This window comes from Typopeltis vanoorti, chromosome 4 (assembly GCF_054136105.1).
Source record: "Typopeltis vanoorti isolate ZY-2024b chromosome 4, IOZ_Tvanoo_1.0, whole genome shotgun sequence".
Taxonomy (NCBI): domain Eukaryota; kingdom Metazoa; phylum Arthropoda; class Arachnida; order Uropygi; family Thelyphonidae; genus Typopeltis; species Typopeltis vanoorti.
In genome coordinates this window covers 128,584,820-128,606,826 of record NC_143552.1, presented here as the reverse complement: position 1 = coordinate 128,606,826, position 22,007 = coordinate 128,584,820, and the positions used below count along the sequence as shown (strand labels likewise).

The 22,007-nt window shown below is 34.8% G+C and overlaps 1 protein-coding gene across 1 annotated transcript in view; it reads left to right on the top strand.

Moving 5' to 3' along the window:
- The window catches only part of LOC150107669 (uncharacterized), a 226,910-nt gene that overhangs the window by 67,695 nt on the left and 137,208 nt on the right, over positions 1-22,007 (top strand). The window contains exon 5 of the mRNA XM_090392164.1: positions 17,448-17,583. Within this exon, the coding sequence (XP_090248290.1) occupies positions 17,448-17,583 (136 nt within the window). The remainder of the gene's footprint in view (positions 1-17,447; positions 17,584-22,007) is intronic.

Below are 22,007 nucleotides of genomic sequence, written 5' to 3'. Positions count from 1 at the left end.
TCGGAGGGCTAGGCTACCGAGTGGTTCCCTTTTCGCTTTATTGCTCTTTTCTAACTACGCACGTGTGAAGGCGACCTGCCAGAATGTCATAGGCGCTATTACTCCCTCCCTCACATTTTGCATCTACGACTCAGAAGATCATTACTCTGCTTCAGTTCCAACTCGTCTGTTGTGTTGTGAGAGTACCAGTCAAGTGTTTCAAGAGCATATCATTTTTGTAAGAACTGCGTTCAAGTGGATGTTCAGTGTTGCTAAGTGGTCTGTGTAAAACACCTTAGCGGGAATGTCTTATTGCGTCTTTTTCTGAATTTGTGTTTTAACAAATGTGATAGTTTGTGGAACATAAGTCGAATTGTTATTATTTGCTGACAAAGACGCTTTTTCCTGTTACCGTCGATCTATAACATTCATTTTAGCTGAAGCTATAATGGTCATACAAGAAAGAAGTACGTTCGCATGATAAAATAAACACTGGTGAGCCATTTTTTTTCTTATAGTTAACCATTTTTTCGTAATGTATTTTCTTCAGAATCAAAAGGTATCTGAGATATTTTTTGGACAATGGATGCTGACATTATGAGTTACAAAATGATTAATGTGTAATTTGTATAGCTTAAGCTTGGTAAACATGGACTTTCTGTCATTAATAGGCATTTTCCTAACACAGTTTTCGTGTTCCGGTATTTTAGATGCCCTAGTTACAATGCCTAGTTGATATCCTCGATTATAATGTAGTATTTTTAGTTTCATGTGATTTATATCTTTCTATTCAATGGCTTGTTTATTTGCACATATTTTAATTCTATTGAATTTAATTTTCAGTTACTCACAATAATGGACAAATATTTAAAAAAATCAGAAAATCCATCAAATTCGTGAGCCCAAGAAAGTGAACCAAAGAAAAAGTTTAAGGCACACATAGTCATAGACTATATAAAGAGGATTATCTGAAATTTGGTTTCATGTGCTCCGATAATTCTTCTGTGTCTCAATGTCTCATATGCCTAGAAAAGTTGTCAAATGAAGCGATGGTGCCAAGTAAACTACATCGACACCTTTATACTAAGCATCCTTCGTACATAGATAAGGATTTTAACTATTTTAAATTTCTGCAAACTCAAATTCAAATGCAAAGTTCTTTCACGAGATCAGCCACAACGGTATCTAATGGAGCTCTAGAAGCAAGTTACAAAGTCGCGAGATTGATAGCTAAAGACAAGAGGCTTCACACAATTGCTGAATCACTCATTTTACCAGCTTGTGTGGAAATTGTCAAACTATGCTTGGAATCGATGAAGTAAAAGAAATTGAAAAAGTACCGCTTTCAAATAATATGATCAGCAGGCACATTGAAGACATATCAGTTAGCATAGAAGGAACACTAATCCAGAAAATTTGTGAAGTTAAGAAATTTTCCTTACAGGTTGATGAATCAACAGATGTTAGCAACTGTTGTCAGCTAATTGCACTTGTTCGAATTCCTGATGAGAAAGGGCTGAAAGAGCATTATTTATTCTGCAAAGAACTTCAGAAACAAACAACTGGAAAGGAAATCTTTAAAGTGATCAATGAATACTTTGATACAAACAAAATTTCAATAAAAAATTGCGTAATTTTATGTCCTGATGTTAGGGCTGCAATGACAGGAATGGTCAGAGGCTTGGCATCCGAAGTTCGGTCTGAAAACCCTGATGTTCAAATAATACACTGCTTTATTCATAGAGAAGCTCTCATGTCAAATAGTTTACCTCTAGAATTAAAGTCCACTCTTAATGACATTATAAAAATGGTGAATTTGATCAAAAGTAGACCACTTCAATCGCATCTTTTTTCAATTTTATGTGATGAAATGAGATCAGAACATCAATCTTTGTTGTTCCATACTGAAGTTCGTTGGCCAGAGGGAGAGTTCAGTCCAGAGTTCATGAGTTGAATGAAGAATTAAAAATATTTCTTGAAGGTTACTCTCAGTATTCAGCTAAGTTGGAAGACAATTACTGGTTGCAAAAAATGACCTACTTAGCTGACATATTTGAATACCTAAATGAACTTAATCGAAAAATGCAAGGACCACTTGAGAATATAGTAATGAATATTAATGAATTCAAAAACAAAATTCAACTTTAGAAAGATGTGGTGAAAAGTGGTTCCCTTGAAATGTTTAGTCGGTGTTGTAGTTTGGATCCTAAAAAAAAAGAACTACTAGAACTTGTAGATCAACACCTATGCATGCTTGAGAGAAAGCTTCATCACTACTTTGAATTAGCGGAGACAAAGAAATTCGATTGGATTCGAAATCCATGTGCATCTTCATTCATGGCATTCGATTTATCAGTGAAAGAAAAGGAGTTATTAGACTTAAAAAGTGATCATACCCTTGAAGTTGAGTTTAAAGATGTTCCATTATCGCAATTCTGGGTAACTGCAAAAAAGGAGTTTCCATCCATCGGCAAAAAAGCTATAAACATTCTTTTACCATTTGCTACAACATACATGTGTGAACAAAGTTTCTCTTCTATGCTCACTATCAAGAATTTAAAGAGATCATCATGAAGAGTCTTGATCATGAATTGCGTGTAGCTCTTTCGACCATAGACCCAGATATAAAAAAGTTGTGTTCACAGAAGCAAGCCCAAGTATCTCACTGAAATAAGAAGGAAATATATGTATTAACTGTGGCAAAAGAATATTGTAGATATTTATATTAATACTTAAAATGTTTATTTTGTCATTAAATTATTATTATTATTATTAGCATATTTATACATAGTCAGTAATTCTTTTGTGTATAATTAATTTTACTTTTGTATTTTCACATCATAATTTTATAAAATAAGTGTTCTAAAAATTTAATCACAGTTTCACTCAGTCAAATCTGACAATTTAGTTCATAGATGCGATATAAAAACTATGTCAAATATCAATCACTGAGGATGTATGGATTAGAAGAACTGCATAAGAAGACATCTGAAACGAATGTCTAGCTGGAATGTTTATGTATTATAATGCAGAAATATTTAAAAGAAAGATCTTATTAATTGAATCCCTATATGAAATAGAAGAAATTAATCATCTTAATAGAAAACTGTTCCTTCATAGTGTGTCGTGAAATTATTTATGCTTGTGAGGTGCGTCATGAAATTATTTATGCTTGTGAGGTGTGTCATGACGTGAAAAAGGTTGGGAAGCACTGCACTAAGGGGCACCTTTAGGAACTCTAGGGACAATGTTAGTTTCTCTCTGTTCTGCCTCATTTGCTCATTGTTAGTGCCTACATGCACGTGTCATAGTTTTTATGTTCCCATGAAGATGCTGATGTGACATTGCTGAAATATAGGAAGTATTAATTAAAGTTTTCTTTTAATTAATATTATAGTATACGTGGTAATTTTCTGAAATAATTTAATAGTTAATAGTCAATAGTAACATGACAGTTGTTATATTAGAGTTAAGATCCTGAATTACTTGCAGTCCTATTTATAATTAACTCTTAAATGAAGAGGTTATGTGGGTAGAATATGTGCCTTCTATATATTCTTGGGATTTTTAGACCATCATTATTATTAAGATTAGGGTGGTTGATAAGAATTGCACAGGCCTCCTTAAATTTATGTTCATACCACATTTTGGTGTGATGTAAACAGCAAGTGCCTTTCTAGTCGATTTTATGTAGAGCATTCAGGCATGATCACAAAGGCCAAATTTATCATAGTTATTAAATTTAATGCTGTTTATGTTCCTTTTTTCATATAGGAATTTTGAATCCTGTTTCACCTATAGAGAGCAAATTACAGGTGCAATGAATATGGTATACTCCAGGATGGGCCAGCAGAGGAAGTGGTGTAATAATGTTGTGCTATTACTTGTTATTTATAAAGCCTACTTGGTAATACCGTTATTCTAATTAGCAGTGCAAGCTTTCTCTCTCGTAACCTTTCTTGCTTATACTATTGCATACTATGTTTATCTACTTTTCACACTACAAGTCTTATGCCTACGGATACTAGAAAATTTTATTTTTTTTTGAGACTGCTCCACTAATATCTTTTAATTGGCATAAAACTCAGTAATATGGCCAGTTGATTTCTCTCTCTCTCTTTCTCTAACACAAATTCCTTCAGTAAAACTTTACACAAACAGTCGTGGTCTATTTTGCACTTAACTATACGCTTTGACTATCTCACTCGGTTTCCTGCTCACAAGTCCGATATTTTTTTTTAGGAACAGTGCATTGTAAAATAAACAATCAGGCAGCACTATATAGATATAATTAAAACACATTTATTTACATTTAAAATAAAGTACATTAAATAAGCGATAGGGAAGTTACTCTTCTCTCTCTACCTATCCTTTTGGTATAAAGAAACAAACTTTCTCTTTTCAATATTAAATGACTAAACAATATATTTACTCTGTTACCTCTCTGCTTAAAAAAATCAAATTGTCGAGACTAAATTACTCATAAAGAAATTAGATTAGTTAGCTATGGCAAGTTATCTTACAATTTATATTCCAGTTAACAACAACTCAGAGGACTCTAGAGATTAGCTAGTTATGGCAAGTTATCTTACAATTTATATTCCAGTTAACAACAAATCAGAGGACTCTCTTATAGATATTTATTATTACTATTTCTTATCAGTCCATCTATGATATATCATCTCCTAAATTACAAAAGAATGTACATTAGAGGATGTAATCTTGTTTTGTGAGGGGGGGGGGGGCTTTGTCGAAAAATCAGTGGTCTTGGACTGCAATCTTCCGGTGCTCAAAAATTTAGGCAAGAAGTTTTAGCATTCAGGCTTGAAGATCATTGATCATTCTGCAGCTTTTGGCTTCAGTTGACTTCCCGCAGCACTAGGACATCCGACTGGCACTTGGCATCGGCTGTTCTCCCAATTTTTCCTCTGGGTCCGACTGCTTATGGCTCTCTTCGGTAACAGCGCTTTGCCTCTGCTCTCTCTCGGCAACTAGAATTCGGCTCTCCTCTGTCAGCAACTGGACTTCGCCTCTTCTCTCTTGTCAACTGGACCTGGACTCTCCTCTCGATGTTCTTATTGCCTTCTCAGGACCTTGCACCAAGGGTTGTAAACCCCGAAGAAATCGGCAGTTCTCCTTGATCTTTTTGTTAAGGCTTGCCCGTTCTCTCTTCTCCTCCATGCGCTCTTTTTTCCTTGTCTTTTCGGGCAGCGGAAACTTCTGTGAAACTAGCAGACCTCTTTGATACTAGCTTTGAAAGTGTTCATGTGCAGAGCTTGCTAACAATTTTCTCACACACTTAATTATTAAACAACTTTCTTGTGCTCTTATACATAGCTATTGTACAAAACTTCCAATGACAAAGCATTGCCTTTGTTTTTGACATTCTGTAAACTTTAGTTAAAACAGTAAATACATCAATTCCCATAGGGTTATTTACATTAATCTTTAACATAAAATACATAGAGACAAACAAGGTTATTTTTTGTAAAAGTTCTCATGAGACTTGACCTTAGTAAAAATCGATGTAAAGCGCTTTGGTATTTCTAAGCTACATCGAGTTTTACAGTGGATCCTTGGATGAGTTGAATAAGTTCTTTAATTTTGCAAGAGGTTTAAAGGTGGCATTAAGGTTGTATTTCTGTAGTATTCTGTTTATTTTATCTTATATATTTTATATTATATTAATATTTATACTACAGAAATACAACTTAAATGCCACCTTTGACTGGAAAGGCAGTTTACATCACACCAAAACATGGTATGAACATAAATTTAAGGAGGCCTGTGAAATTCTTATTGACCACCCTAATCTTAACAATAATGATGGCCTAAAAATCCCAAGAATATAGAAGGCACATATTCTACACACACAACCTTTTCGTCTAAGAGTTAATTATAAATAATACTGTAAGTAATCCAGGATCTTAACTCTAATATAATAACTTTCATTTTAAATTAGGACACCACTTTTGCTGCAATAAAACTATATGAATTTGTTCTCTGATGATGTTATAAATAGAATATAGCTTTGATGCAAGTTTTTTTTCCCACTAGAGGTCAGGCTAGTAGAATAACGGTTGATCAAATCATTGTCTCTTTGACATACTGTTTGAAATGTAATATAGCTTTCTCTGTATATATGTGCATACTCCAGATGATAACTTTAATATGAAGAACATCAGGAAATTGAAGTAATTATTTCTAACATGTTTAGTCTCCATAATTTGTCTAAAATGAATGCTGATCACCGTGTGATGCTAAAGGAAAGGAAAAAGATATAAACTTCTAAATGGGTCATACAGGATATCAATGGATGGAAGTTTTCATTTTATGGAGGGTGGGAGGACTAGAGAGCATTCGTGGAAGTTGAGGATGGATGCAGTCAAGAAGGGTTAAGTAGTAAGTGCAGGTAGTATGAATGAATTCAAGTAAAAGTATGGCAGCTGATGCAGGTGATACATAGTTTCCTTAACGAGTCCTCTGATTCCCTGGTGGTCTGTTTTAATAATAATTTTATTTCAGTTGTGTCACTAGCCATTTTCAAAGTGATATAACATTAACATAGCAACTCTAAGAAGGATAAGAGAATCAGTTGAATGCTTTTTAAATGTAAAAGTAAGGATGTAAAGTAATACTTATCCATATTACGGTATTACACAAGATCGGATACCAGTAAACTCAGAAGATATCAGTGCTATATTCCTTCATTAAAAAAGTGTGTGTGTGTGTGGGGGGGGGATATTTATTCAATAACCTTAAACCCTTAAACCACAACAAGGCAGTTGTGGTTTAAATTTATTGAATAAATTAGTTTTTTTTTTTTTTTTGAAAAGTTTATCTTGGAGAAATCTGCTGTAATATAGTTTTTTAATAGGCCATATGAGTGGTTTCAGTGGCATATTCTGTACAAGGTTGGAATTTTTTAAGTTGTTGTGTGACAGAGAAAGTGACAAAATAGTTTTTAAACATTAATTTTATATAAACAAATGAGAAAATATTGTATACCATGTTGCCTGTTCATAGATAGCGATTTAAAGTGCTTTTATGTCTCTCAGTTTCATTGATGCAGAATTGGAGGGTCATATAATTTAAATTCATTTCATTAACATCTGGGGGATCACCTAAGGGTCAAATCTGGATAACTGGTCAGAGACCTCCACATAGCCTTTTAAGCAATGTGGAGAACTGAGTGGAAGGTGAAGACTGGACTTTTGACATAATGTCCAGTCCTCACCTTCTCATAGTGCACCACCCTCATTAGTTGGATACCTGGATACTAAAAAAAATGAGAAGAGGGTGGCAATTTAGGATTTAGTTAACTAATAAAACATCTTATTGGCTTAAACCAAATACAAAATGATGCTACAATATGATGGAAATTCATGGTAACTGAGATCTCACTCAGTTAAGCAAAAGTATTTATTCAATAACCTTAAATAATAGTTAATAAATAACCTTAAACAATTTGGAACAAATTCCAAATTAGCACTTCACATTACAGGAATGAAATTTTTACTCATTTAGCTGAGCTACGTACACTCAGGCAGATCTTATCAGACTTGGACAAATCGCATGACATTTTTAACTTTTGACAAAGACTTAAATTTATATCAGCACATATGATTAGAAATTCTGTTTGTGTAGATACTGCATTGCTTAATTTATAATTTTTTTTAAATTTGCTTTTTGTACAGAACATATTATTTACTAATTTTGTTGCTTTATTATTATTTATTATTACCTTGTGTACTGCTGCAACTTTTGCTTTGGCAGTATGACCTTTGCTGTCCTTGCACCAGTAAACCATAAATCAGTCATCAGTAGAATTTGAGATTGTTACCATCAGCATCTGAAGTACCAATAGGAAAAGAAGTAGAACTGGCAGAAGTAATAGAAGCACCAGGTTGACATAATTAGTATTACTGAAACAATGAAGACAAAAACAGTGACATTCTTCTAAAAGACACATCTAAGATTTATATTTCAGGTAATAATGCTCAGGGAAAGAAGAGAGTAACTGTAGTATTCAATATTGAATATAAGGACAAGCTTCTTGAATGTCAGGCAGTGTCAAGCAGAGTGATGATGGCAAATATCAAAATGGGGAAATAGACAATAAGACTTATTTATGCCTGTGGTCCCACAGAAGATTCTGCTAAAGAAGTGGAGAAATTTTTTAAGTCATTAGAGAAAGGAGCCAACACAGAAAAAGAAAAAAATACTTTGGGATAATTTGCAGAAAAGAGCAAAGCTAATAATAACCTTAAGTTTCTGCTGGATTTCTGTTGAGGATATGAACTAGTCATTATTAATACTATGTTTCAACATAAAGAGGTGCACAAATTCATAGAAAACAAAAGAAATAAAAGCCTCATTGACTAGGCTATCTTCACAGCTGTTGACAAATCGCATGACTTGTGTGTACAGGGGATTTGAAATAGGAAATGATTACTATTTTGTTTTGAATAGAATAAAATTGAATAATATATTAAAAAGATGAGCATGTAAGAAAGTTTTTAAAAGATTCAAAGTCAACCTGCTTTCAGGTTGACTTGCAGAGGTGAACTGTAGACTGAAATATACAAATATTATTCAGGAAAAATGAAAGAGCTTGGAGACAAGAATCAAACCTTTGAAGCTCATTGGCAAACTGAAGAAAGCAATGATTCAACCAGAGAAGCATATGGGTAAGTTGTCCAGGATAGGAAGATTGGAACTCCTTGGTACATGCAGGAAGTTAGAGGCAGTCAAGGAAAAGATGAAAGTGTACCAAAAGTTCCTGGGAAGTACATCAACTTGTGCTCTGAGAGGATACAGAGAAAAATGTAAGAAAGGAAAGCACTGTGCAAAACTAGCTAAAGTCATGGAAAGACTTTGGTAAGAACATAAAAAATTAACATCAGGAAGGTGACAAAATTCTGGATGCTATTAAGCATTTCGAAATGGAAGAAAGAGCATGGTAAAAGGAATCAGACAATGAGGGCAATGTCAAAACTGAATATAAAGATATTGTAGATGTCTGGAGTAATTACTTTGAAAGATTACCAAGTGAAACAAGTAGTGTCAGAACAGTGGTAGAAAATACTCAATGTCATTTCACTCAGAAGTACATATCAGTACTTGAGGTAAGAAAACCCATCAAAACCTGAAATGGGAAAAGGCAGCTGGAGTAGATTATTGACCAGAAATGCTCAAATATGAAGGTATCAGAGTTTGTAATTATGTAGTCGCTACACTTGTATAATTCATTTGGCCTGGTCATAGTGACAAATGACTATGAAAAGGAAAATAAAGCAAGAGAGCAATTTCTTTATTGAACATTCCCAAATTTATGTATACATACCTTAGAAGAGGCTAAGAAACATTGTGGAAGGAAACTTGGGAGTGTCATGATCAGAAATTGTGGAAATATAACAATAATCTATATTATAATTTTCATTGTGTAGAATTTATATTATAGAATATAGAATGTATATAGAATTTACATTATAGTTTAGTCAAGCCTGAAAAGGTATATGACAAGATACCAAGAGAAAAGTGTTCAAACATTGTAGTTATATGTTGGCAGTTAAAATTGAAGGAAATACCTGAAAATACGTTCATTCAGGGCGAGACAAGGGGTACATTAGCGCTGCTGTTATTCATCATCTATATGGACATCATTATGAGGGAAAGGGTCATTAGGTATGATATCAAAATTGGAGATATTCAGCTTTACTCTTTAATTTAAGCAGATGATGTACTCCCTAAACAAATCCAGTAGATGTCTGCAGGCTTCCCTAATGAAACTGAATAACAACTGTAATAAATTTGGAATGGAAATAAGCATTAAAAAGACCAATACTAGAAATATATATTGATATTTTAAAAAAAAGTATAAAGTCCTGTGTAGCCCTTTGTAAGAGGTGTTTACATCCATAGTACTAGGCTGCCCAAAGAAAGAAGTTCAATTCTAGTTGCTGACTAGAGGAACTTTTTTAAGCCTTTCTTTGACTAGTCCCTAGTTAGTTGATCTCTGGCACAGTCAAGTGGGTTTTTCCTCCCAGAAATTTTGATTTTTTTTTTGTCCTGTAAACTCAAGAAAATAAACTGAAGAGTCCACACTATTTCAGACAACAATATATATTATGTTAGGGACCATGAGGTGAAAGCAATTGTCTGCCATCTCTGATGGCTAATGTTGAAGTTTGACTGCACATCAGGTTCCAAAAGTTAGATGGGCTAAACATGGCATTCGGAAATGTTCTCCAATCATTAGCCTTAGTATCCCTTTTAAATTTGAGCACTAGGAAAAAAAAAAAAAACCTATGGTGATTTTTTTAATACACTAAATAGTATGTAAACACATAAAACTGGTTTCAGATCCTAGAGACTTTTTTGTATTTGAAGCATTGGGAAAAGTGTGAATGAAAGAGGAAAAGACAGGGTGGAACTTGTAAACAAATTTTTAGGTACATTACTAAATATCATGAAAACTTCCAATATGGATTTCTGAAGGCTTTATTACTTTCCTCTTAGTTTCCTGAACACAAGCTATGTTTATTCCTTATTTTCACTATTCCAAATTGATGGCTGTCCAAAGAATTCCATGGGCTACAGCCTTAATTTCCAATTTCTGAAATTAAGGGTCTCCATTCTAATTAAAACAATTTCATATATATAGAAAATAAATGCAACATAGCAAAACCTCCTTATACAAACGCCTTCAATTACAAACAAATTGTGTTATGAACTTTTCCCTTGAAAAATAATTGTACCGATTGGAGAACTTGTTCGTTTTATGAATGCACAGATGCTCAGTGAGCCAGCATTATCCCTGTAGTCGATGAACAGTTCATGTCAGTGCATTTGGTTCTATTCAAGTGCTGTGAATCCACTCTTTAGTGTGTATCATATTAGAAATTAGAAAGTATTTTGATAAAATACTTTCTAATTCAATTTTTTTTTTTTTTTTCCAGTTGTGTTGTGGCATTTATTTGTCTGAGAAATGACTATGTGAGGGGAACAGTGAAAGTTACGAACTTAGGAGTGAAGATACAGGAGGCAAGGTTGAGATGGTTTGGTCATGTGATGAGGAGGGAGGACAAATATGTGGGAAGAAGGGTCATGCAGATGGATGTGCAAGGAAGGAGCGTGGGCGGCCAAAGAAGAGATGGAGGGAGCTGGTAGAAGAGGACTTGAGGATGAAGAACTTGGATATGGTGACAGCCCAAGACAGGAGGATGTGGAGGAGACTCATCATCAACAGTGACTCCCCACTTAAATGGGAGAAGCTGCAGAAGAAGAAGAGTTGTGGCATTTATTTAATAATTAGTTAATATGGCTAAAGTGCAGTGATGAAAATATATAGAAAAAGAGAGCACCTGGACCAACTATTGAACTCAAGAAATAACTTATAGCTAAATGGGAAAATGGAACTCATATTCTGAACTTTCTAAAGATTATAACATGGCAAAATCGACAATCTGTACTATTATTAAAAATAGAGAAGCAATTAAAAAGACTGATGTGGCAAAAGGATTGAAAACTTTGTATCCTAAAAGATCTCAGGCTGTTGAGGAAATGGAGAAACTTTTGTTAGTGTGGATTAACAATAAACAAATGGCAGGTGAGAGTATTTTGGAAGCAATAATTTGCGAAGAAACTGAGCAACTACATAGTGACCTTAAGTGTTCAAACCTGGTATCTAGTGCCAACAGTGATGATTTTAAAGCTAGTAGGGAATGGTTTGAGCGTTTTAAAAAGAGAACTGGGATCCATAGTGTAGTAAGCATGGAGAAGCTGCCAGTGTGCTAACAAAGAGGCTGCTAATCAATTTGTGGATGAATTTAAAACTTATGTAGGGGCAGAGGGATTTATTCCTCAGCAAGTGTTTAATTGTGGGACTTTTCTGGAAAAGATGCCTAAGCGAACTTATATCAACAAGAAGAGAAAGCATTGCCAGAACACAAACTGATGAAGGAATGGCTAACTCTGTTGTTGTGTGGTAATGCTTGTGGTGACTATAAAATTTAATCTTTGTTAGTGTTTCACTCAAAAAAATCCCAGACTGTTTAAATCCAACAATGTAATAAAAAGTAAACTAGATGTGGAGATCTAACAGGGCAGTTTTTTATAGAGTAAATCCACAAAGTGTTTGCCCCCAGAAATATATCTTGAAATGAAAAATCTATCTTTGAAAGCACTTCTTGTGCTGGACAATGCCTCCCCCCCCCCCCAACAAAAAAGCAAAAAAGTATGTGTAAAAGCTGCAGAGGCGGTTTTGAAAGAACTCTCAAAAAACGGACTTTCACATGTGTTTAAGAAGTGGACGCAACGTTGGGACAAATGCATCGCGTCTCATGGTAGTTACTTCGAAAAAGACCATGTAAATGATGACGATTAAAGGTAATCTGTTTTCTGTATAAATATAGTCTTATAACTTATTGAACAGCCTACGTATATATCCATACTTGAAGTAGAAAAAGCCATCAAAGGCTTGAAATGTGGAAAGGCAGCAGGAATAGATGATATTCAGCCAGAAATGCTGAAGTATGGAGGTATAAAAGTCCTACAGTGCCTGCACTGCATAGTTAAGAAGCCCTGAACAGAGGGACGAATTCCAGATGATTGGAGTAGAGCTCTCAGTACCCATATATAAAAAGGGAAATAAAACTGAATGTGAGAATTACAGAGGTATATCCGTACTGAGTGCAGTTAGCCTAGTAGCTGTGCACTTCGCAACCATATGCCTAGGGAAGGAGTGTCCTAGGTTCGATTCCTGTTGGTGACGTGAGGAGCTTAAGGATCTTTCTCAGCCATAGCGAAGTTAGCCGGTCTTCGGCGTGGACAGTAGCGTCCCCCCAGTTTATCCTGGGGTTTTTCATCCTACAAAAGCAGGCAAACCAGTCTTGAGAACTCAACACTACAGGACATAGGATACACCGTGGCATAGGGCTGACCACATCATCCTGTGAACAGTTTGAGTTCCGATGATTAATTAAACCCTTGACACTGCAAGGTAAAAGAGGATAAAAAGAAGATGAGATGAGATTCCTACTGAGTGTTCCTGGTAAGATTATGCAAGTATACTTGAGAAATGGTTGAGAAGAATTGTGGAAGGAAAGCTTGGTGAAGAACAAGCTGGTTCAGGCCAAATAGAGGCTGTCAGGATCAGATCTTCACTTTTACGACACATAGTTGAGAAATCATGAGAATATAACAAAGATCTGTATTTAAGTTTTGTAGATCTGGAAAAGGCATATGACAAGGTGCCAAGAGAGAAGCTATTCAAAATACTACAGATATGGTCAATGGGGCATTATATCAAGCAATACTTAGTCTTTATTTGAGTTGCAAGTCAGTAGTTAGAATCGAAGGAAGTACAGGAAGATGGTTTAATCTTAAATCTGGTGTGAGACAAGGATGTATATTATACCCTCTGTTATTCATTATCTATATGGATCACATTATGAAGAAAAGTGGTATTAAACCTGATATCAAATTTGGAGATGTTAATGTCAGCTCTGCTTTATGTGGATGATTTTATACTTCTAAATAAATCCGCTAGAAGTCTGCAAGATTCCCTTACTAAATTTAATAACTATTGTAATGGTTATGGTATGAAGGTCAGCAATAACAAGACAAAGACAAGGAAAATAGGCAGAATCATTGAAAATGTCAACTGCATTGTGAATGGAGAACCTGTGGAACAAGTAAAACATTTCAGCTGCTTAGGTACGATTTTTAGTGAAGATGGTAAATTAAATATGGAAATAGTCAACAGAATCAACAAAGCTGGTATGGTAGGAAGTCAGTTGAATAAATTCATATGGAATAAGAGAGAAATTAGCTGTATTCAAGCAGTGTTCAAATCAGTTGTAACTTATGGATCTGAGAGCTGGGTCAGAAGTAAAACACTTGACCAAAGACTAGAGACTGCAGATATGAGAGTCCTGAGAAAGATTAGGGGCATGAACAGATGGCATCAATGACAATATCATATTAAAAATGAGGATATTAGGAAGGAACTTGACATTGTCAGCATCCAGGAATGCGTTAGCAGAGCTAATCTCAGATGGTATGGTCATTTAAACAGAATGGGCGAGGAAGGATTAGCAAAACAGGTGTTCTTTGCCAGGTTGGCAGGAAAACGACCCAGAGGAAGACCAAGATATAGGTGGATTGATACAGTAAAATGTGCCTTAGACAATAGAAATGTAAGCTCTAATAATGTTGAAGTCTCTCTCTCTCTCTCTCTCTCTCTCTCTCTCTCTCTCACACACACACACACACAAAGTATGGTATAAATATGATCTTATTAACCAGAATCCATATCTTTGCTTCTGAGGATTGACTTTAATAAGAAGTTTACAACATCAAGAATGTCATGTCTGTAATGGAGATTCCTAATTTAACACAGTAAATCAAGACATTCTTACATTCTACAAACAGATAGAAGGGACAGCCATGGGTTCTCCACCCTTGGCCAACTTCTTTATGGAGATCTTTGAAGAAAAAGCCTTAAACTCGGCTCCACATAAACCTACTGTTTGGCAATGCTATGTTGATGATGTGTTCGCTAATTGACCGCATGGCTTGGATGCACTCCACAACTTCTTAACATACACTTAAACAATCAACACCCCCAGGATCCAGTTTACCTTGGAAAAGGAAAACAATAACAGTCTCCCTTTCCTAGACACTCATTTCCTGCCAGCCCGATGGATCCCTTGCTTTCTGTTTACAGAAAGCCTACACATACAGGTAGATACATTCACTAGCAATCACACTATCCCCACCTTCTCACTTCATAACAGAGATTACTCTAAATCTATCAACATTCCTTATATCCAGGGATCTTCTGAAAAACTAACAAAAATCTTAAAAAAATATGAACTGACAACTTGTTACAAACCATATAATAAATTGGCATCTCTTATCTTCTCCACCAAAGACCAGCCACTTCCCTTAGAATATACCAGGTCCCTTGTAGTTGCAAACTGTCCTACTATAGGTAAACAGGCAGGACAGCTAATATCAGGATAAGGACTATATCTGGTTCCACCAATACAGCCACTCAGGACTTGCTGACCATGCTTTGGACACCCACCACAAAACAAAATATGCTTGAAGAAAGCCACTTGACTACACTGCAGCAAGTATAAATATGGGAGAATATTCCTGGAATCAGCCTCAGCTCTAAAAACTCCTCGAACCTCAATAAATTTGGATGCATGAGACTGCCTCAAATGTGGGAAGCTTGCATTCTAAGAACATCAGTCCAACAGCCAAGACAACCCAATTTAGCCCACTAGGGGCACCTTTAGGACAGACTTCAGGGTTGATATTCTAGTATACGTTGTCTTCCCATAAAATCTGACAGTTATACATTCTTACATAGTTCTCTGCTCAAGAGTATAAAGACTGCTAATTTGTTAATGGCAAGTTGCTAGCAAAGTTCATTTCCCTTACAATTTTTCTTATTTTGATTAAACTAGTTACTCCACAAATAATGATAAATATCTCTGCTAGGACATGGACTTGTCATTAACATTTTCCAACATCAAGATACATATAGAATCACATCAAGAGAAAATAAGAAATAAGAAAATTATTATTTATTATGTTATTGTTGATAGTGATATATTTAGAGAGTGAGGATACAAGAGTATATAGACAGGGAATTTAAAATAGGTGATAATTAGTTTTGAACAGGATAAAATTGAGTATCTCTTTAAAATAAAAATATGCTAAAAACTTTTATAAAGAAATGAAATTGAGAAACTTTCAGAGATCACTTGTAAATTCACAAATATTGGAGAAGGAATCAAATTGGATATCATGAAAAAAAATCTGAAGAAAACATTGATCAACTTAGCCAAGGAAGCATATAATATTGTCTGGGAGAAAAAAAAAAAAAAATTCAAATCAGAATTTCATGGTGGACTCAAGAAATTTAAAGAGATAGTCTTTAAGTTATTGTTTATTATACATATTATTTAAGAAATACTTTTTCTCAGTCTGTTGCTGTCTCTGAAGGTTTTCTAACCCTTCAGAAATGGTTAGAAAACCTCCTGCAAGATATATTCTTTAGGAAGTATAATTTTGTACAATGCAAGAAATATATCTTGCATTGTACAAAGAACATAGATGCAGTATGGAGTGAGGTGAGAATGGAGTGTATGAATGGTATGTGGAAGAAGCTGCTGCTGCTGAAAATATGTGTTCATGCATTCACAGGATTCAACAAAGACAAAAGCTTACAAGAAGTTAAGATTAGTACTTCTAGGCCAAGAGTTGGAGATCGACAATGAAGATGTATAGCAGAGTGAACTCTTCATTGACAATAAAGAGTTCCCAAATAGCATTCTTATAGAAAGCAACTTTCTGTAACGTTGTCATTTTAGTTGCAGAGAAAGAAGAAAGGAAAAAAAAAGTTAAGTAAAAAACTGACATTAGCTTCTGTTAATAAGGAGTTCAGCTGTATGAGGAAATGAACCCTAACATGAAGAGATTTAGCAAAGCAGAAGAATGATGCAAGCTGTAGTTGCTTGTTAGAAAATTTATGCAGAAAAGAAAAGGCCACCTGTGCAGATTAAGTTGGACATAATGTGCAAAATTTTAAAGAAGCTCACTCCTGTTATCACCTTATTCTTGAAGATGAGTCTAGACATTACATAACTATCTACAGAATGCTTTGTTACAATTCCTGAATTTGAAGAATTTGTTGATGACCTAGCCTCCTTTCTCTGATAAATTGTACAATTAACAAAGCATCTGCTTTGAAGAATTGCTCTAGCTGATTATTACTGTAAGTGCACAGAAACACTCTGCATTTGTGTCATTATTTATTAGAGTACAGTGCTGTATACAGTAATTTTGTTATAATTTGTATATTGTATTATTTCACTATAAACAAAGAGTAAAATTTAAAAATATAATAAATCAGTATACCAAACATTTTAGTGTTCAAGCATGATGTCAGTTATCAACATAACCTTATGGTTCATGTAGTGAATTCTGACTTACAATCTTTATGATGGGATCTTTGGAACAGAATCCCATAAGTTGAGGCCTGACTATATAACTAGTGAATTATTATGTCTTACTTTTTTTAGACATCTTTACAGTTAAGTGGCTGGTGTTTGCTACTTAAAGTAAACATTAGTCACTTAACTGTACCCCTCCCCCCCCATTATATATACCTCACCCTTTTTTGTTTTAATATTTTAATCTTTTTTTTATCACTGTTAGCAAATGTGATAAAAAATAATAGGATATTTTTAACATACGTAATTTTGCCATTTTCATGGTTTAAAAAAATGTGAAAATTAAATAAACAATTTTTATCATAAGAAATCCTTTTTTCCATTATCTGCACAAATACCTGTACTACTACAATAGTTTCATAATATTTCATTAAAATTTCTTTATATGTAAACTTTATGACAAAGCATATGACAACAATTATTTTGATTTTATAGAAGCTAGCAAAACATTTGCAAGATAAAGAGAAGCAGAGATTTGAAAGGAAGAGAAGAGAAAAAGAATTAGGCAGAGAATTAAGACAAGTTGAAAAAGCAAGAGCTCAGCAATTGGGATCTAGTTCAAAAAATAATGGTATGCTTTTGTTTAAATATTAGTCATAATTCTGGAATGTAATCTGTATTTTATAGTAGCTCTGAAGAATTCAACAACACTACATATTCCATATTAATCTCAGCTTCAGCTTGCTTAAAAGAATTGTGAGGAAAAAAAAAAGATACACAAGTAGTCAAAAATAGAATGCAAACCTCTCCACTCCTATATCCACTTCACAAATATACACAGTTCTCAGTCCTTATATTAATTATATCCATTTCCACCTTCAATCCTCTTTACCATATTCTGTTAAATTATTTGTGTTTTGTTGTTTTTCTAATGCCTTCATTCATTCTGAACTTATTAATCTTTCTTCAAATCTTGGCATTCTTTAGTGTAGCTTTCATACTGTGAGATCATCTTCTGTTGATAGTTTAATTTTCACAGTTTCTGACTTCATTTTTCCAGCTGCATTGATCCAGGAAGTATATTAAATTTCTAATAGCAACAGAACTTAATAAAATTAGTTTAATCCTTTATCCAAGTGTGAGCAAACAAAGTTTGCGCCTGAAAGCATCTTCAGGACTGGGGTAAGGCGGTACAACACCAGGGCAACTCGTTGCAAAGGTGGAACAAGCTACCAACACTCCTATCTCAGTATCTCCTATAATGCAAAACACTGTTTTGCATTATAGGAGATACTGAGATGCTCACACTTGGATAAAGGATTAAACTAATTTTATTATACTCTAACCAAGTGAAAAACAAACTTTCAGCAACAGAACTTTTTCTCACATAAGGAATATAATGGACCACGGGTTGGCAACCTTTTCAGACTCGCGGACCACATTCAAATTTTATTTTTAATAATCAGGCTGCAAACGTTTAATTAAGAGAAAATATGAAGGTGGTCTGAAAAGTTCTCAGACCACCCTCATATCGGCCTAACAATGAAAAAACGAATTTATAATTTCAAAATTATTTTTATTTTTCAACATAATCTCTCTTAATCCAGCGATGCTCCAGTGCCATTATCCCATCCCTGTAGTTGTTCTCCATAAGATCTGCAAAATACCCCTCTACAGCTGCAATCACCTCTTGATTTGAAGAAAAATGCTGACCAGCGAGGAAGAGATAGAAGTCAGAGGGAGCCAAATCTGGGGAATAGGGTGGATGTTCCAACAGTTCATAGTGTTGGAACATCCCTTAATTTTGTGAGCAGGTACATTGTCCTGATGAAAGATGATTTTTTTACTACTGCAAACTGGGACTTTTTTTTGTCTAGTCTGGTTAAAAGATCAGAATAATATTCCCTGGTTATTGTTTTACCCTTTTGAAAATAGTTAATAAACAAAATGCCTTTAGTATCCCAAAACACTGATGCCATGACCTTTCCTGCTGATGGAACCGATTTTGTCTCCTTTTGGTGTTGAACAACCAGCTTCCGTCCACTGTTTTGACTGCTGTTTGGATTCTGGTGCGTAATGGTGAATCCAAGTCTCATCCATAGTAATAAATCGATGCAAAAAATCAATTTTATTCTTGTTGAAATGCACCAAGCACTGTTCAGAGATTTTCATGCGAGTGCGTTTTTGATAGCTGTGAGCAAGCATGCCACCCATCTTGTGCAAATCTTTTTCATTTGCAATTCTTCTTCATGCAAAATATATCCTACATATTCGTTTGAATTGCCTATAGTCTCAGCAATTTCACTCACTTTGACTCGCCGGTCATCCAATACCATATTGTGCACTTGATCATTGATTTCTGGTGTTACACTTTTTGGACGTCCTTCACGTGAATCATCTTCAAGGCTGGTATGGCCACGTTTAAACTCGGCAACCAATTTCTTAATTGTTGAAAACGAAGGAGAAGAGTGAATAAACTTTTATAAACTTTGAATGAATTTCTTTTGGCATTAAACCTTCTTTTACATCATCATCATCAAATTCCTGCCATGTACCCTCAAGGGGTGTACAGGATAGGATAGTACTACATGAAAAAAATTACATCATTATTAATTTCCTATCTACAATTTTCCTCCAAATCAGTCTGTTACTTGTCAACACTCCAACATTATCAGATCTTATATTTCTATCGTCTAAAGCACTTTGTACCGTATCAATCCACCTATATCTTGGTCTTCCTCTCGGTCGTTTTCCTGACAAGCTGGCAGAGAACACTTGTTTTGCTAATCTTTCCTCGCCCATTCTGTTTAAGTGACCATACCACCTGAGATTAGCTCTGCTAACGCATTCCTGGATGCTGACAATGTCAAGTTCTTTCCTAATATCCTCGTTTTTAATATGATACTGCCATTGATGCCATCTGTTCATGCCTATAATCTTTCTCAGGACTCTCATATCTGAAGTCTCTAGTATTTGGTCAAGTGTTTTACTTCTGACCCAGCTCTCAGATCCATAAGTTAAAACTGGTTTGAACACTGTCTTGTATACAGCTAATTTAGTGTTCCGACTAATTTCTCTCTTATTCCATATGAATTTATTCAATTGACTTCCCACCATACCAGCTTTGCTGATTCTGTTGTCTATTTCTATATTTAATTTACCATCTTCAGTAAAAATCGTGCCTAAATAGCTGAAATGTTTTACTTGTTCCACAGGTTCTCCATTCACAACACAGTTGACATTTTCAATGATTCTGCCTATTTTCATTGTCTTTGTCTTTTTATTGCTGACCTTCATACCATATCTATTACAAGAGCTATTCAATTTAGTCAGAGAATCTTGCAGACTTGTAGCGGATTTATTTAGAAGTATAACATCATCCGCATAAAGCAAAGAGCTGACATTAACATCTCCAATTTTGATTTCAGGTTTAATACCACTTTCCTTCATAATGTGATCCATATAGATAATGAATAACAGAGGGTATAATATACATCCTTGTCTCACACCAGATTTAAGATTAAACCATCTTCCTGTACTTCCTTCGATTCTAACTACTGACTTGCAACTCAAATAAAGACTAAGTATTGCTTGATATAATGCCCCATTGACACCATATAACTGCAGCGTATTGAATAGCTTCTCTCTTGGCACCTTATCATATGCCTTTTCCAGATCGACAAAACTTAAATACAGATCTTTGTTATATTCCCATGCTTTCTCAACTAATTGTCGTAAAGTGAAGATCTGATCCTGACAGCCTCTATTTGGCCAGAATCCAGCTTGTTCTTCACCAAGCTCTCTTCCACAATCCTTCTCAACCGTTTCTCAAGTATACTTGCATATGTCTTACCAGGAACACTCAGTAATGAAATGGCTCTGTAATTCTCACATTCAGTTTTATTTCCCTTTTAATATATGGGTACTATGAGAGCTCTATGCCGAACATCTGGAATTCATCCTTCTGGCCAGGCCTTCTGAACTATGCAGTGCAGCCACTGTATGACTTTTATACCTCCATACTTCAGCATTTCTGGTCGAATATCATCTACTCCTGCTGCCTTTCCACATTTCAAGCCTTTGATGGCTTTTTCTACTTCAAGTATGGATATGTATTCCTGACTGCATGAGTGGTCAGTGTTTTTAACCACTGTGCTGTCATCACTGCTTGTTTCATTTAGCAGTTTTTCAAAGTAATTACTCCATACTTCAAGGATATCTTTTTCTCCCGTTTTCATGTCACCTTTATCATCTCTAATTCCTTTTACAGTACTCTTTCCTCCATTCTTAAGCTTCTTCAACAACCTCCAGAATATTTTGCCACCTTCTTGATATTTATTTTCTATATTCTTGCCAAAGTCCTCCCATGACTTTTGTTTAGCTAATTTTACACAGTGTTTAGCATTCTTGCATTTGTCTCTATATTGTCTAAGAGCACAAGCTGACTTATTTGACAGGAACTTTTGATATGCTTTCTTCTTTTCCTTCACTGCCTCTTTAACTTCCTGTGTCCACCAGGGAGTTCTGATTTTTTTATCCTTGCACACAACCTCACCACATGCCTCTCTGGCAGAATCAATCAATGTTTTCTTCAGAGTTTGCCACTGATTCTCCGAGGTTTGATTACTGTTCTCAAACTCTTTCATTTTTCCTTCAATAATCTTTGTGTATTTTAGTCTACAGCTCACATCTGAGAGCTGCTCAACTTTTATTCGCTTTGAAACTTTCTTACATGTTATTCTTTTCAATATGAAATTCAATTTTATCCTGCTCAAGACTAAATAGTGATCATTTCCAATTTCAAATCCTCTGTACACTCTGGTGTCCTGCACCAGGGAGAAAACATCACTATCAACAATAACATAGTCAATGAGACTTTTCTTATTCCTAGCCTCTTCTCTCCATGTGAATTTGTGCACATTTTTATGTTGGAACATGGTGTTAGTAATAACCAGTCCATGTCCTGAGCAGAAATCCAACAGATATTTGCCATTATTATTAGCTTTGCTCTTTTCTCCAAATTTTCCCAAAATATTTTTGTATGTCTCACAATCA